Source organism: Cydia fagiglandana, chromosome 26 (genome assembly GCF_963556715.1).
Source record: "Cydia fagiglandana chromosome 26, ilCydFagi1.1, whole genome shotgun sequence".
In the NCBI taxonomy this organism is placed as follows: Eukaryota; Metazoa; Arthropoda; class Insecta; order Lepidoptera; family Tortricidae; genus Cydia; species Cydia fagiglandana.
Genome location: NC_085957.1, coordinates 8,962,201 through 8,979,671, shown reverse-complemented (window position 1 = coordinate 8,979,671; position 17,471 = coordinate 8,962,201). Strand labels below are relative to the sequence as shown.

General features: G+C 38.1%; 1 protein-coding gene across 2 annotated transcripts in view; it reads right to left on the bottom strand.

Moving 5' to 3' along the window:
• Window positions 1–17,471, bottom strand: part of LOC134677434 (cyclin G) — a 45,659-nt gene that overhangs the window by 3,762 nt on the left and 24,426 nt on the right. For both annotated transcript variants that reach the window (XM_063535903.1, XM_063535902.1), the window contains 6 exons: window positions 5,927–6,033; window positions 4,786–4,962; window positions 3,200–3,315; window positions 2,180–2,307; window positions 1,601–1,764; window positions 650–847 (listed from right to left, as the gene is read on the bottom strand). In XM_063535903.1, coding sequence (XP_063391973.1) covers window positions 650–847; window positions 1,601–1,764; window positions 2,180–2,307; window positions 3,200–3,315; window positions 4,786–4,926 — 747 coding nt within the window. In that variant the 5' untranslated portion in view covers window positions 4,927–4,962; window positions 5,927–6,033. The remainder of the gene's footprint in view (window positions 1–649; window positions 848–1,600; window positions 1,765–2,179; window positions 2,308–3,199; window positions 3,316–4,785; window positions 4,963–5,926; window positions 6,034–17,471) is intronic.

The window sequence follows — 17,471 nt, the reverse complement described above, 5'->3', positions numbered from 1 at the left end:
GCCGCGATCAGAAAGGGATTAGAAATAACAGATTTCCATACACTTACGTAAAAATCAATATGGATTGACAGCTATCTCGATCCCTTTTTAATTGCGATTCAGTAATACGTCTGTATGACCCGAGTCGCCTCGAACGTTTCCTCGCTTTCTGCACGGACTCGACTAACACAAATGGCCACAACATACGTGTGCATGAATTTAGCGCACGCGCACGTACACATCACGCACACGCAAGCCGGTGTGCACAGGCCCTTAGCCGAAGCCAATCGCGCAATGTCGTAATGAGATACGACGCGCTGACCAATAAATTATCCCCACAGATAGCAAAAATTTTAAAGTATGTCTGAGCATTCCATCAATATAGTATTTAACTATATTTAAAATAAATTATTTTACACCATGCATGAAATAAAACATTAAAAGATTAATTAAGTAACATAGACAGCAGTTACTTTTACACAAAGTTTTTATTTTAGAACCCATATAAAACTATAAAGAGTAGATATATAATTTCATTGTGACATTCGTATAAATTCCATAGCAGCAAAATCATTTTGACAATTCGAAAAAAGAAACTGATTTGACTAGTAATCAAATACCCTATTACAGAACTCTCCAAAAAGTTATTACTAAGATTAAGAATACATACGTTGCAGTAGTGCTGCAGCTGCGCGCCGAGCTCGAACAGCTGGTAGGCGTGGTCGGGCAGCGGCGCCTGGCGGGCCAGCTGGACCAGCTGCAGCTCCAGCTGGTGGTACAGCAGCACCAGCGCCAGCTCGCTGCAGCGCGCGTTGGCGCACCACGCGTCGCACACCACGATCTCCAGTAACTTCAGCAGCTCCGCCTCCTGACATAAAAAAAAAATATTTTACATTCATTTGTATCGAAACAGCGTGGAATTTTCATGAAAACTAAGGAACGGTTCCGTTCTTGGGCGTATATTTTCATAAAATTTAGATTCCGGTCTCAAGTTATATTTCAATGTTGATAAATGATAAACCTAATTATGTAATGTTTTTCTTGGCAATATAGGTGTTGAATGAATATGTGTTTTTTACTTGTATTTTTTTTTCAGTTATCTAGTAACCACCTTTTCAGAAGATTCTTTATAACGACCTGGACCGAAACATTCTTAACTTATTAACCCAGACGCACAATAGAAATATAAATCTAACCATACAGCAAAACATGCAAGTAAGATGACTATGCCTTGACTTTTTCGGTTGCAGTTCTGTTCTCGCGCTTTAATTTCGCGAGCCACCTCGGTAGGTCCCACAGGTCACAATTTGGAGAGTAAATTAGGATAAGTAGTACCAAAGCATCTGTCAACGGTAAAGCGTTCGCTAAATTTCATTATATGTAGTGTCATAGTAAACTGACGAGTCACATTGATTAGTCTGTCAAGTGTGGTTAGTGCAACTGACCCTAAGGGCCACTTGCACCAGTCTACTAGACCGGGTTAACTGGTTAAACCTGGAGTTACCACTTACAATGGTTACCAGTACAATTTGACACTGTTTTAGCGGTTTAACCGGTTAACTCGGGTTAGTGGTGTGGTGCGAGTGGCCCTGAGGCCTAAGACGATAGTAGAGGCACTAACCTCTGGTGGTGTGGGTGTATGCGGTTGCAACAGACGCACGAACAGCCGCAGCCAGTGGTGCGCGGTGACGGCGTGCGTGCCGGGTGCGAGCGCTAGCTTGTCTACCACCACGCGCGACATGCGCGCCACGTCGCCCGCCGTGCACGCCGACTGCGAGATCGACACTGCAACAACAAATACAACTTATAAATGTCTATAATAATTCTATGCTCACCGATATCTTTCAGCTAACGAACTGACAATGGTCTTGGAACAGGAGGAAACATGTCGAGTAAGTGTTCCGGTTTGATACATTTAAATATCTAGGAAACCGAGCTTTGCTCGTAAATCATATAAAAACTCAAAAATGCGCATTTCTCAGCCGTTTCCGAGATCCCCGAAATATACGTATAAATAAACAACAATTGCTCGTTTAAAGGTATACATGTAGATATGTCAGTGCCTCACGGACATTTCATGAATATTTCAAAATCTTCAGGTCTTATCAAATAGGGACCACCAACTAGGAAGTTAGCGGATCGCGCGGCAATTTTCTTTCTATGAGGACCAGCCTGGTATCTCTGAAGACATGTCACTCACCCAGCTCCTCGACGGAGACCTTGCGGGCCTCTTTAGTGTGCGCGGCGTGCTGGTCGATGGCTATGTTCATGCAGGCGACGGTGATGCACGGCACGTGGCACGGACGCACCTTCATCTTTGTTAGGAACCTGTACAACAAACAATACACATGTCAGATACAGAATACACACTCATTATGAAGCATATAAAATCACCCCTCAAAGGGGTTCAGCAAGCACCCCTACTGACTTCCATCCTACACGTGTCTTATCATATAAATAAAACTTGAGGTTAAAGTGTCATTCCTATAATACGATTGCGATTATTGATGACAATGATGATAATTTCGTTATAAGTGATTTTTCAGTGGTTATTTGGTTGATTTCAGTATTTTGCGAGTTTTTAAAGTGATTATTATTGTCCAGAGAAAAGTGTGATAATGTCTTCGAGAAGAGTTTGTTTACATGATAATGATATATTTCTATTGTGAATGTAATATGCTTTAATTTTGTAGTTTGAAGTTATCTGTAGTATTAAATATAATTTTACAATATTTTAAAAGGTTCTATTTTCAGGGGATTATGGTACTATTTCTAACAAGCCGCGTTGATAATCGTTTGTTCCTCTCTGCCATTTTGACAGTTGTGTTTGTTCGAAAGAGACGTACTAAAGCCGAATAGCGCTATCTCAAAAACAAATGAGTTTGATAATTGAATTCTCAGTTATAGAAACTAAAGTAAAAGTTAGCTGGTATCGTCTTGGGTCGTCCCATTCGTTTTTCGTCATGTTCTTAAATTAGTCCTATTCTGCTTTCGTCACTCATTCTACATTGAAAGCCACCGACGATTGTAACGGATGTAGAATGGGTGACGAAAGCAGAATAGGACTAATTTAAGAACTTGACGAAAAACGAATGGGACGACCCAAGACGATACCAGTTAGCTAAGTTAGTATACTTTTGAGATATCGCTTTTTGGCTTAGCAGGGCAGCATAGATGTGCGAAGTTTTATGATTAGGGGTATTAAGTGCGAGATGGTCACCTGTCGAAGAGGCTGACGGCGTCTATGAGCACCTCGGTCGGCAGGTCGTACCACACCTTGAGGCAGCGCATCACGTGCGCCGCGCCGTCGCGGGCCCCAGTTGTTACTTCACCGTTCTGTAAACATAATAAATAAAAAATAAAATAAAAATAAAAATGCCTTTTATCCCTTGCATCAATTTTTACAAATAAAGGTTGGTTTTTTTGAAGTATTACATTAGTGTACCTAAGTACTTATAATTTACCCAAGTTCGGTAAACAATCATATGTTAATAATAAGTTTTTGGCAAAAATTTCATTTTTCTCGCTGTTTCTTTCCACAGGCAACGAATACTCATTGAAACACTTCTAAAAACCCCAAACACAGAACGTTGTTTTATCATAACACAGTTCCTATGGCCACCTCCTGTCTCCATCATCGATCAGCTCGATGGTACCATAATATTGCAATTTCTCATAATACAGCGAGAAATCGAACTCTCATATTAGTATGCGGGCTGTAAAAACACTATCAATCTAAGCGCTAAGTCTTGTTTTAGATAAGTACTTGATACAACTGAAAACATAAAATCTCCATAATACAGGAACAAATATCCGCACACATCCATCACATCGATAAAAGCCAGGTTTGACAGGTTTGTACCTAGGACGTTACTCGTCAGTTATGCAATGAAACGTTACCAAAAAAAGATATGAAGGTCAAGCTTACAAGACAGACCATATAAAAAAACATTTAGGCTTCTTAGCACCGTGCCCAGTATGACCTCCATAATAGAAACTTTTCGCGAACATTCCTTATCCATAGATTTTGAATATCGAAATTCAAACAGGTTCGTAGTCGACCAGCATACGTAAACAAAGTCCTACTGAATTTTAAAATGTCGTACAAGCCAACGTGGTTCATACATTCATACAGCTTTCTGAAATATAGCGTATATCGTCTTCGAAAGACCTCGATTTAATGCAAAATGGTGAATGTTTAAGGCCGAACCAGTCGCGTTTAACATTGCCCTTCATGGTGCGTTTTAGTCGCTCGATTTGAAACCGTATAAAACAGGTAATAGAGCAGAGTTTTGATTTTGATGTCGGCTAGGAATCGGTTTCGTGTGTGATGTTTGATCGCTTCCTACGGTTGGGGTCGCGGATGTATTAAATTTGTTAGAATGTGCGCGGATATCTGTCAACTATAATCGGGAAGTTATGAGGTCTCTAGCTAAACAAAGGCGAGGCTTAAATAAATTGTCCTTGTTTCTTAGTTAAATACATATCAAGTAACTTGATATTCAAAAAACAAGATATGCAGTCACCACCAAAATCGTTTCAAATCATTTGCGTAAGATTTTTTAAATAAAATAACGCAGTTTGACGTGCAATATCATGTCGTCAAATGGTCACCATCAGAAGAGCGCCGATTATGAGGCACTAATTTGGCCCCTAAAGTCGTCAAACATCGAATCTTTATCTTTTTAAAAGAATCTACACTGTTTTAAAGGTACAGGAAACCCTCACAGTCAGGATGGCGGAGTTGTCGGTCACCAACTAGGCCATCCTGACAGCGAGCGTGTCATTAGGGTGTAAGCTACGTACCTCGGACTCATTAGGCAGACACAGTCTCGGCTGGAACTTGTGTTCCATCTGCAGGTACTCGTTGAGCGTAGCATAGTGCTCCTCCATGGCGCCGGAGGTCGACGGGCTAGCATCCGGGTGCCTCGCGCCCGCTCTCTGCATCGTCGGGCTTTGTGCGAGCGGAGGGTGAATCGGCACCTGTACAGTAAGGAAGTTAAAACTATTGCTATGTTCGATATTTTGAAGTAATAGTTTTCTAAGTTGTAATTTGTACTTTTACCTGTGGAACTTGACTATTAAAAGCTGGATCGAAAGATATCAAATATTCAAAAAGCGAACTCTTGTGCGTCGCGGGGGCACGATGGGGAAACAAACTTTACTGCCGGGGCAAATAACATTTTTCCTTACAGTGAGGAAAATGCTGGTTACACCAAGAAGGCAAATCTAATGCTTTCGAAATATTATAGCGGACGTGTTAACTACGATTTTTGTGGTTTCACAAGATTCCCTAAATTCTTGCAACGTTAGCACGCACAGTTTGCGACGTGATGATTTCGGATTATCGAAATCTTATTCAGAACACCGCAAAAAGAAAGTAAATTAATAATATTTTTGTTTGTCGTGTTGTCCGCTGCATAGTCGATCTATTTATGAGATGCAGACACAAATAATAAATTCCATTGTCAATTATAGTTATTGCATTTATATTTAAACATAGTTGGCGTCTCAACAAATATCTAGGCGCCCCTGTGTCAGGTATTTATAACGTACCTTGAACAATAATAAACAAATTACAAATTAACATTCGCTAAGGTTACGCATAATGTGCAGCTCATTTATTTTGACGTAATATCATCGATATATTCAGTCGCCAAATTTAACTAGTTTTTGGTTTACAACATTTTAAAATAATTTAATTGTGACTTGTAAATAACCCTTTCGCGGACAGCAGAATGCGGAGTGCCTATCTCAAACATGAAAAATCTTAATTTCGTTATTTGCTCCCGTGTTTTTCTTGAATATTGATCGCAGGGAGCTAGAGAGTCAGATAACGAAATTTCCATTTTCAATGTTAGTTTTAAAGCTTTCTAGAATGACCTTGGTAAAAACATGGGTTTGATCCTTTCAGGTATCAGGAGATAAGAAATGTGCAACAACTCACCTAACTTAGTGCAGTGGGCAGCAGCGGCGTGAAGTCGTTGTATGTGCCTGCACCGATTCCCCCTTCGTCCGTCCCGAGTGCGCGACCGGGCGCGGCGGCCCTAGTACCTGACGAGAGAGAGCGGTCAACACAGAGCGGCCGTGGCCACTGAGCGATGACCAGGAGGGCAGTTTGGACGTACTAAGAAACACTCCCTTGTTTGGGTGAGGAATGAAGGAATACAGCTGGATTTTAGGAGTTGACTAGAAAATCTTACTGGATAGATTTAGGATGCCTCTGGGACTGGGTTAGGATTAGGCTCAGTAAGGTTACCGAGTCAATGTCTTGTTGAAAGACAATTGCTCAGCCGCCTTGGCTCTCTTTGTTGTCAGTACTATACACCAGCGGTTGAACACTGATGTAGGGCAGGCACTGAGCTCTAGCGAGACACAGTGCACACAGCAGGGCTGTAAGGTAAGTTTAAGGCCCGGTCTCCCTTGACCCTCTAGTATACACCGGGTTAATGCTAACCCTTAATACTACTTTTAAACGAACGTGAGTTCGTATCGGGTCGCTTGACAGGGAAATGTACAATGTTTGGAACTTTTGTATGAATATCTGTAAATATTTAAAACATGAATATGACGATGTGATCTATGTGGGGGGGTCAGTCAACCAGTGTCGTCGTGAATTACGTTCTATTATTTATTTTTATACTTGAGCGCCACGTTGTTGTTAACATTGTGAGCAAAACAATGCAATGGCAATGGACTTTGACAATAGAAAAAAAAAACTGTATGACATATTGACCCGCGTTTCACAAGTTTTTACATAAGATTTGTATCGGTATAGGTACCTGCTGTAGGTAGATTTAGACGAAATAAGTGTATATGTTGCAGTCAAAAGTGTGAACTGGTCAAAAGAACTTTTAACCGACAGAAACAGGCAAAACTGCTTTTGACTGAGCATGTTGGTCAAAAGTAGTTTGACTGCGACATTATATAGTGACTGGATAGATACTCTAGTCGGGAATATTTTAAGTGGTGATATTATATTCAGGATTATTTTAATCACCTGGAGGCTTATTCTAATCGTTATAAAACTTATAACGGGTTATAATTTGATCAGTATTTGTTATGGATATGATATGTCAGTGTCAAAAGTGACATTTCCTCAACCAGAAACGTCACTTCTGACACTGACAGACATAATAGGTCCCGCTTTGCCACTTCTGATGCTGACTGTAAACCTATTCTATTTTTTTTTTATTATATTACATACCCGTAGCCGTAATATGTGACGTCCCACGGGTAAAGGTACCTTATGGCGGTTGGCGCTTACGCTATTATTAACGCTGGTCCAATATTATTGCAGCGCTATGCGACGTAAGCGGCAGCCGCCATAAGGTACCTTTTGCCGTGGAACGTCACATATGTTGGGTTAATAACATTAGTAACGCATGACATTGATAATACGAAGGTTATTTAGATTGTGAAATATAAAAATAATATCACCAAAACGAGAAATCATCGTTACATTTGTTATTTATGCTATCAAAGCGTCGGTTTGTCGCATAATCTGCTTTGTTATGTATACAAGAGGGTGCAATTTAGCCTGAAAATACTAATGTATGATATATTATTAATTAAAGATTAAAACCAGAAACTGCAGGTTTTAATACAATTTGAATCTCATTCTTTCGTAGCATTACGATATGTCCATTGATAACACTCCCACTTTCACAAAGTTCTGTTTATAGTTACTTGTTAGGCCGATACCGTCCGGCGGACTGTTAATCAGTGGGCCCCTTAATTGATTTCAAATAGTGTGGTACGTCGCCCGTTTATCATGTTTCGTTGAAGTTCGTTTTCCGTAAAAACGTGTGACACATACGTTTTAATGGCATGTTACTCACATTAAATGTGTTTAATGACGAAGAAGAAGCGAGTACGTAAGGAGAAGTATTATTGACTAGTGTCTGCTATTGACGTATGTGTATAATTACTTAATTACACGTATTGAGGCTATCAACAGCTGGCGATGAACCGTGTTTTGATAGCGAGTCGATGACTCTAACTGCCAATAAACTATGCAAAACAAGTATGTTGTGTTAGTTAGAATTGCGACCGAACTTTCATTGTAGGCTTAAAAATCATATTACGTCGTAAGGTTTTGTTTCAATCGAACCTAATCTCCAGTGACTAAATTTAAAGTAAAGGATACCCTGACGGTATCGGCATTTAGTTCAACGAATTTCTGAATAAAATTATTAAAATACGTGAACGTGAAATGTTTTGTTGACTGTCTAAATCTGTGACAATAAATCCAGCCCACGAAAATATAGTAATTTTAACAAACATTTGTGTTTGTGGATCAAAACCAAAAGAGAATATTTTGAACATAAACGTGTTTTTCAGTTTAAATGATTTTTTTGAGCACATTGCACCTGGGCAGGCGTGGCTCACTCCGCGATTTCGTCGCTTTGCTACAGGTAGCTAAAAGTACGTCCGTTCGACCCCAATTTTGGTGGCTAGCCATAAGCCGCGCGTGGCGCTGTCGCCACCTAGCGGCCATATCTGTGCTGATCGTGACAGACGCGTGTTGTTAGAGAGTGAGTCTTCTGTACCTAATGTCCGTTTTTTTTAGCATTAGAAAGAACTTCGCAGAAGTAAGCATGTGGTTCCAAATCCAACACTTATAGCGGTAATAATTTGAAGTAAATTGTATGTATTGACCATGTTACATTAGATAATTCAATAATTATTAACAATTAAAGAGCCTGATAAAAACTACCCGTTTGCTTCTGTGGAGTTCTTTCTAATGCTAAAAAAAACGAACTATAGTACTATTATTTATTCTGTGACCTGGGCCACTCCGATATATTAATGGCGACTGTACATTGCTGACTGCGTGATGATTTCCTCGTGTATGCTTGACCTAATTATCACATATCAGTTACAATTACAATGTACAACGGTTTTAGCTACGCAATGGTTGATTATCACGGGCTTACGCAACGAGGGCGAAGACCGGGCGGCGTTGATATTAACGCTCTACTTCTTATGGTAATTTCTTATCATAACCTACTACTAAAGTTCGTGTTTTTTAGCATTAGAAAGAACATGCAAGAAGGTAAGCGATCTTGACATGTCTTTTAATTGAAAATCGCTTTTTAAAAATCAAAAACTTTTACTTATGAAAGCAGAAGAATATAAATGATCGTATTAGATTCATAATTGTTACATATTTGCCGTAACTTATTTTTAAAATGTGTTTTTCAATTAAAAGACACATCAAGATTGTTTACCTTATTTCTAATGCTAAAAGAAACGAACTATACTACTTTACAAGGACGACGTAGGCCCAGGTAGTTCTATTTGTTTCTATTGGAAAAAAACAACCCAATAACGTCATATTTTCATAGAAATTTGACATTAATGAAGACATTGTCACAATTTGTCATTGCAAATGCCATGCAATGTTAGCTTGGTCCGACTCTACAATATTCTTAAACAAATGCCAAGATTTCTCAATAAATTATTTGAAGACGACAGCGACTGAGCGACGAAACGAAATAACAAACTTCATAAGTTTGGTATTTCGTTTTCCGAAGGTTTTATTACTAATGCGTGACCTCCGAATGACGTCACTAGCGTTAAATCCCCTACTTTTGTTTCGTCGCCTACATTTAAGTGATCTTAAACCTTATTACCAAAACATAAGGTACACCGACGGCCAACGAAGATTCTGCTAGTGCGGTCTCTTAAACTAAGCATATCGGACGGTTGCCATTGCCAAATGTACCGCTATTCTCTCAAATTCACCATAAAGTTAAAGACCGTTTTAAGTTAGAACTACAGTCACTCACAACTGTTGTAAGTATCGGGGCCAAGTTATATTAGATTCAGTAGTTTTTATATGAATGCTACGCCTAGTTATATCTTCGCGTAGAGAATTTAAATGATTTCCACACTTTGGTTGCGGTGTCGTCATACCTCTAACTATAAGGGTACGGTGCGAGGTACGATTTCACACGCGACGATACGCACAATACATCTTAATTTACTCGATTGGCTAATACTTAATCGGTTGAAATATGTTCATACTTTTGTTTAAGTTACAAAGAAGCGCTATTGATTATTAAGTTAATCATATAATACAAGAAAGGCTGTTTTTGCTTGTATAAGACGCACTATTATCTATAACACGTCTTCTCTTCTAAAAAAAACTTTTTTAAACATCACTAAGCATTTCTGCGTTAATCTTAATTATAATTCCACATGACTGAAAAATAAACTGAAATTCAACGCTTATATCATTTTCGTCCTTACTACATGTGCACTAAGGTCCTTATTCGACAAACGTCACACAACGATAGCACGTGCACTTTCACTATTCTTGCGATGCCAGCTATGCGAGTAAATAGTAAATCATAACAACAGTAAGCTGTCAATTAGGTGCGCGGGAGTTTAATGGCGCACAACGTTTGGTTTCTCACACGAAACCCGCTACTAGGTAAACAACTTGGAATTCCGTAATATTTGTAGTAAACTAACTTTGGTAAACCGAACAGAGTTTATTAGGTTTACGATTGTCATAATGAATTGTTGAATTTTAATTCCTGGTTCCTATTCCTATGTTATACACTACAATTATAACTATAGCCACGCCAATACAAATATACATAATAAATTCACTCATAACAGGCCAGTTTTCGAAAACAATCCAACTTTCTCTGAGCCCTAAGCATGTTTAGTCAATAGCGATTTAATTTCGCGCACTAATTTCGTATCAAATCGCACAAAAAAAACAAATGATAAGAGGAATTCCGTTATGTTCGGTAAAAGCGTTGTTATTATTTAATTATACCTAAGTGTCATGACATGACACAATAACGGTTTTTAACGTATTCTTTACTGGCGAGTTCGGGCACTTTTTAGGTAGTACCAAAATCTGTCAATATTAGTTATCTTTATTATTGACTCCTCTATCCGAGATACATCTTGCGTAAGACAGTTTCCACAAAAATGTAGTTTTCCATACCGCAAATACTTTCCAATTCGGCATAAATAATTTATTAATTTACATACTAGCTTGACTAGCATAGTTAAGACCAAGGAAATATGATTTATTTTAAACTACGTTAAAATTAGTCGGATTGGCATTCACACTTAATCGTCCATAGAAATTATATATTCTAGTATGTAATTCGTGTGTACCCAACCGTTATAAATGTGTCTTTATATAACTATGTATTGTAAACTTTCTTTTTATAGTCTTATATGCGCATAGTAACATACATATTCATGCAATATAAACCTAATAAGATGGCGTTGGGGTTTTTATATGGTAATAAATTTCATTTTTACTTGAGATTACGTCACACAAGCCCTACGCAACCATGTAAAAATATAAAGATGAAATCATATTAAGTTAAGAATTAAAATAAAATAAGTATTTGGTGAACTTGGTAGGGATAAAGACTAAAATGAGGGCATTTTAAACTACTCTACGAAGTAGTTTGTTGTTTGCATCTCTCAAAAGATAATTGAACATTTTGAGTTTGACTGTCATTATCCCAAAATGTCACGCACAGTTGGACGCAAAATGTTATCTAAAATTAGAATTTTGTTTTCGCAAGACATAGCATTACATTCAGCGAAAGTAATAATTTGTTAAGAATAACAAGAGACTGTTTTTAGATAGTTTATCAACAAGCCGACTTTATTTTATTTATCTGCAATAAGGTTACGAATTGAGGACGAGGATAACTTACTATATCTATTAAAAAGTTTTACAGAGAAAATTATCGTGAAAAATATGCAAAACAGATACAGAACCGCAAAGTGCGACAACGCCGGTTGTCCGGAATCCACCGTTACACCGAATTACTATACGCCACGAGAATTATGACAAAAAGACCGTTACAGAAACAAAATGGCGGACGGATCGACGTTCTAATTCCGAATCGTTCTATTTCTGGCTTAATCGGCGTGAAGTGGGCCGAGAAGGGGCGGTTATAAAGAAGTTTGTGAAGTTAACATCAGATTCATCAATGTAGTAGGCGTTCAGTTTCATGTAGAAAAAAAAATATTTTTTTAGATACAGGTACAAAAATAGAATAGGAAGAGTAGGTATATTAACGGATTAAAAAAAAATGTGACCTTTCTATCAGAAAAGAACGTAAGGATTTCAAGGAACTATTTTTGATGGTAAAGACATATTGCGATATAGGTATAAATAATTTCGAGAAAATATTCATTAGGAGTGCCCCTATGAAAATGTTTAAATTTTATTGATTATCAGCGTATGCAGAAATGCAGATTTTAAAAAGAACGTCCACTCTTATTTATACTTTACTGTAAGCCATTGCTTGCGTAATTGGAATCATTATCTTATTGTGGTGTCCGCTTACTACAATACCTTCCACGTGTAAGGACTAATGCTATGTACATATATGTAATAGTAATAGGTATGTATGTGTGTATATATGGGTATATGCATGGAACGCGTCACACGGCACAGCACGGGTCACACGTGATAAATGAGATTAGGTAGATATCTATGACTGAGGATAGATTTCTAAATCAATAGTTGTGTACGTATTTAGTAAGTTTAAGTTCGAAGGGATTTAACAATAATAACTATTATAAAAACGTTTAGTTATTAGTGTCTTTTACATGTATTTTGATTGAAAAATAAATGACGAAATGTTTTGGCAATACCAGCGATCGTTACCATGTATGGTAAGATAACAGATAACGCCCACGGGCGTTACCGAGACGAGGTTACGAGTACACCTATGGCAACTATGTCCTCGTGAATACTACGAGAGATACGCTAGTTTATACTTCCCAAAAATAGGAATAAATATTTGGGATCGACACACAGATCGACTTAGCCCCAGAGTAAGCAAAACTATGTATAGGCGATGATCGATATGTATACATACTTATACTCAGTTCTGAGGAATAAATATTCGTGATGAACACACAAATGAATGACCTTACCGGGATTCGTACCCGGTACCTCCAGCTTTTTAGGCAGGGTCACTAGGTCACTAGTGTCACTACCGACTTCAATTCGAAGTAACTAGGTATCTATAACATAGAGATGTAGACTGTATTGATGTGCACATAGAAAACTTCAGAAACTTCATGTTTTTGTATGGGGGTCGTTTCATTTTCTAAAAGAAAGTTTCCTTTTACGCGTTTCTTTAAAATGTGGTGGTCTCTGTAGTCTTTACATTACACTATACTATATATACATACTACACGGTGTGTGTAGTGTATGCCACACATAACAAGTATTGTGTTAGAGAAAAGGTGAAATGATTCTCAAACTGCGTAGATAGTATCCATACGCGTTTCTCCTCGGTCATGCTTCGTTATTCGCCGTATTATGCGTTAATGCTACTGGTACTGATTTACAAACAAGGAATTCGTTTATTTAGGTCAAATAATAAATTTACAAATGTATACTAGCAATTACTTACATATTTAAACTGTTTTTAACGCCATGAGGCCCATGAGCCATTAAAGGCACCGTTAGCTTTTGTGCCCATAGCTCCAAGAACTTTTACCAAATATGTTGGCTTGTACAGACAGCAAAACTAGTTAAATAATAAACCATAATTGACGTTATATTATACTATAACTATTATTTTTACTACTAATAAAACAGAAGTCTACCGCAATTAGAACTTGAATTCCATAACGTCATAGAAGGATTTTCCTTTGGACTTTTCGAACACATTTAAAACAGTAATAATTTACTATTTACGCTACTGCCATTATAGACCTAATTGGGTCGAGTTAAGGTCCGATTTTGAACGCCTAAAAGTTTACCGTTTACTACAATATACATTTAAAACTTTTAAAAGGAAAATTGCGTCATGGCCTCGCTATAATATTCCCGTTGCTTAGTAAGCGTAGGCATTTTTCCGTCAGTTTTCAGCTTATTATAAATGCTACATGTAAATAGTTCTCTGTTTGCATCTCTAACAAATATGGTAATGTACAAATTGTGCAATGCAATAACTGGTGGCGCAGGGTATGGGGCATACGAGCAATACGACAATTTCACAGCTGTCAAATAGCATGAAAATGACCCGGGAGTGTTGTCATTTTTCCCATGCCTTGCATTACCACCACTTATATCTTGTATCTCCCCACATTTCGCACATAGCCAACATTATACTTAGAGCTTATCGCGAACATCGAACCTCTTCATCCGCCTCTCTAACTCTCTTGGTTGGAGGGATAGAGGCAGCTATTGAAATTTCGAGTCGCTTGCGTACGCGCAACGTTTGGAATAACGGCTTATGGTAAAGTGACGACCGCGGCCGCTTGAATCATTACAAAAGGATGATGTCACGGCTACGTAAGACTTTTGGCGTTTACTCAACAGTTTCTAAAGTATTTTACAAATTAGCAGTTACAAATTATTTTAATTATAAATGTGACAAAATGAAAATTTTTATTATAATTTATAACAGACTGTCAAGGTGTTCAAAAATATTTCAACAAGCTCATTTACATAGCTAGACTCTGACCACGCTAACTTTGCACAATCTTGACAGTAAGGGCCCCCCCACATCTGGCGTCTTTCGAGCGTCGGCGTCTAAAATTCTATGGCCGACGTCGACGCAGCGTTGACGCAACTGCGCAGCGGCGTCATTTTCCATAGCGCTGGACAGACGCCGACAGACGCCGACGCTCGAAAGACGCCAGATGTGGGGGGACCCTAAGAACGCTATAAGCTCCATACTTGACGTAGCACTTGGCGTAAAAACTTAATGTGATTGACTCTAGGCTTTTTGAGCCCTCTAAGTGACCTTATCGTGCTGGCCCTAAATTAAAATGACAAAAGGCTTGAAAAACAACATTGCTATATGCTAATCAGTTACAGTACTGGATCAAACTGGCCCCAAGGTCACTCGTACGCGCTCAGCCTCGTTTCAAAACGATAACCGGCTGTGTTGATAACGTGCGAGGTTCCCAATGGGTTCAATCAGAGGTTTGTGATGGGACTTCAAAATGGTGGCTACTGTGAGCTTTGTAATTAACATAAATGGAAACCGGGGAAATGGTCAACAATATTAGTTACGCGGATGACATGGTGCTGCTGGGGCCCTCTGTATGTGCAATCAGAAAACTTTTGAGTAAGTGCGAGGAGTATGCTGTGACTCACGGACTTAGGTACAATGTGGCTAAAATAGACCAGCGGTGGAACAAAAATGGGTTTTGATAACATTAAAGTTTTTTCTTTTTTGATATGTTATTGTAAGCATGTTAAATAACATTCATGTAAAAAGTTAGAAAATTTCAGGTGGTGCGTTCGGCCATATTTAAATTTTCAATTTTTGCTAAATAACTATGTAAATATAAAATTAAAGTTACAAAAAACTTTAACATATTCAATAACACTTTAATTTATCCACAATATTCGGTTTTTAGAAATCTGGAACAGCTGCTTTCTGGTGAACGTAAAAACAGGAATTATTATGTAAATACAGAATTAGAGTAGCTGATATTGCAAAATTACGATATTATCTATCAACTTAGTATACATGTAAAAAGTTAGAAATGTAGACAATGTGCTTGTCTAGATATTGATTTCTCGTTAAGCAGTATAGCCAATATTGAATTAAAGTTTGTAGAGTTAATATTACACGGTCATAATAAAGATCTTACTTCTCACACAAAAGATTAGAAATATAAAATCACGGCGACACTAAATACTGATACGTAAGTATGCATTCCGAGCTTATATTAAGTTACATTTCAAACGCGCGGCGTTTGCGCGCGCCGCGCTGTGCGCCGTGGCAGGAGGCAGCGATCGACGGTCGCGGGCTAGCGGTTAGCGCGGTGCCCTTAAAAATACGCAAAGCGTTTATAAAATTATTATCAATGGTAAATAGTTATTTTACACAGTACACTAATGGAAACTTACCTTCCCTTATTTATTTCTATATGTACTAGGGATTGTCCGCGGTTTCGTTTACGTAGAATTCGTTATCGTGTTAAGTATAGAAATAATAGATACATTTGAAAATTATTTTAGGTGCATTGTCATACAGATAACTACCCTTGTTAAAGTATTCTTCAAATTCAATACACAGGTGTCATTTCAAAATAATTTTGCGTAATTTGGCGCTTTTAGGTTATAAATGACTAGCGACATATATTTTTTAAGAGCGATCATCTCCGATAATATTTACTTTATCATAAAATCAATTTCAAACTAACGTTATTCAATATTTATCATTTTAAAGTCAATATTACCAACCAACTGATCCAATTTACCCACGGTAACAACTCAAAATTTGCATCAAATTAAATGCCACTTTTCTTATCCGTTTCGAACAATCAAGAGGGCCTTTACGAGCTGATGTGGTGAAAATTTTATTCAACCTTCGTCCCTTGAAACCTTCACTACGCTCAAGGTTCAACTTTACGAACCACTCGCTACGCTCGTGGTTCAATTTTAGAATGAATGAATTTGTGAATGTGCTTCCTGCCTCGCACAGCCAAACTGTGGAATGAACTGTCCGATACGACCTTCAAACCTTCAAAGACCCCCATCTTAAAGGTCGGCAACGCGCTTGCAACCCTTCTGGTGTTGCGGGTGTCCATGGGCGGCGGTAATCGCTAACCACCAGGTGATCCGTCTGCTCGTTTGCCTCCAATTTAATAAAAAAAAATGTTTCGCTTGTTTGGGTATCAATATTAGCACGAGCGGTTAATCAACAACTTTTCCCATTGTAAAACAAATAAATAAGGTAGGTGAGGTGCAGGCATATGAGGCCCGGCGGGTAACAAGGCCCAGCATTCAAAAATAACAGTTGCTCCCTATTATTTCCAATTATTCTGAATTTGTACTTGTTGCTAAGAAGGCCCACTGTCAGTGCAGGTAAAAAGGTCTAGTCCCGGGCCTTATTGAACGTATGAGATGAAATATTAGATTAAAATATTTTAAGACAATTTTCAATATTTTTAATTTCTTATTAATAAGGTCGATTTGAAGAAACTTCTATGAAATTATGACTTATAAATAACACTTGCACTGCGTGGGCTGTCAAAATTGCTGCAGACTTTTCTTGGTCTAACTCTAATAATTTTTCACTTGCTTTATTGACCTAAAGACGTTTTAAAGAATCAAAAAGTCTAATAACATTGAGGCACTTATACTTTTTAAAGACAGTAACTAATTACAAGTGACTTTTTTTTGTTAATACATAGGTAGGTATTTACGATCATCATCATTTATATTTAAGAGTATGACTCTTGTCGGTGGAGCAATTTCCATGTTTGGCGGTCCTCCGCCTTCTCTTTGACAGCCCGATACGACACGACGTTGATCTTTTCCTTTATTTGATCCATGTACGCTCTCCTTGGTCTTCCCCTCTTCCTGTTTGCTTCAACTTTCCCTTCTATGATATTTTTGATAAATTCGTCGTGTCGTATCAGGTGCCCAAGCATCCTTCCTCTTCTATTGTCTATAGTTCTTAACAAACTCCTCCTCTATCCTACTACATAGGCCACACTGAATGTTTTGCACTACT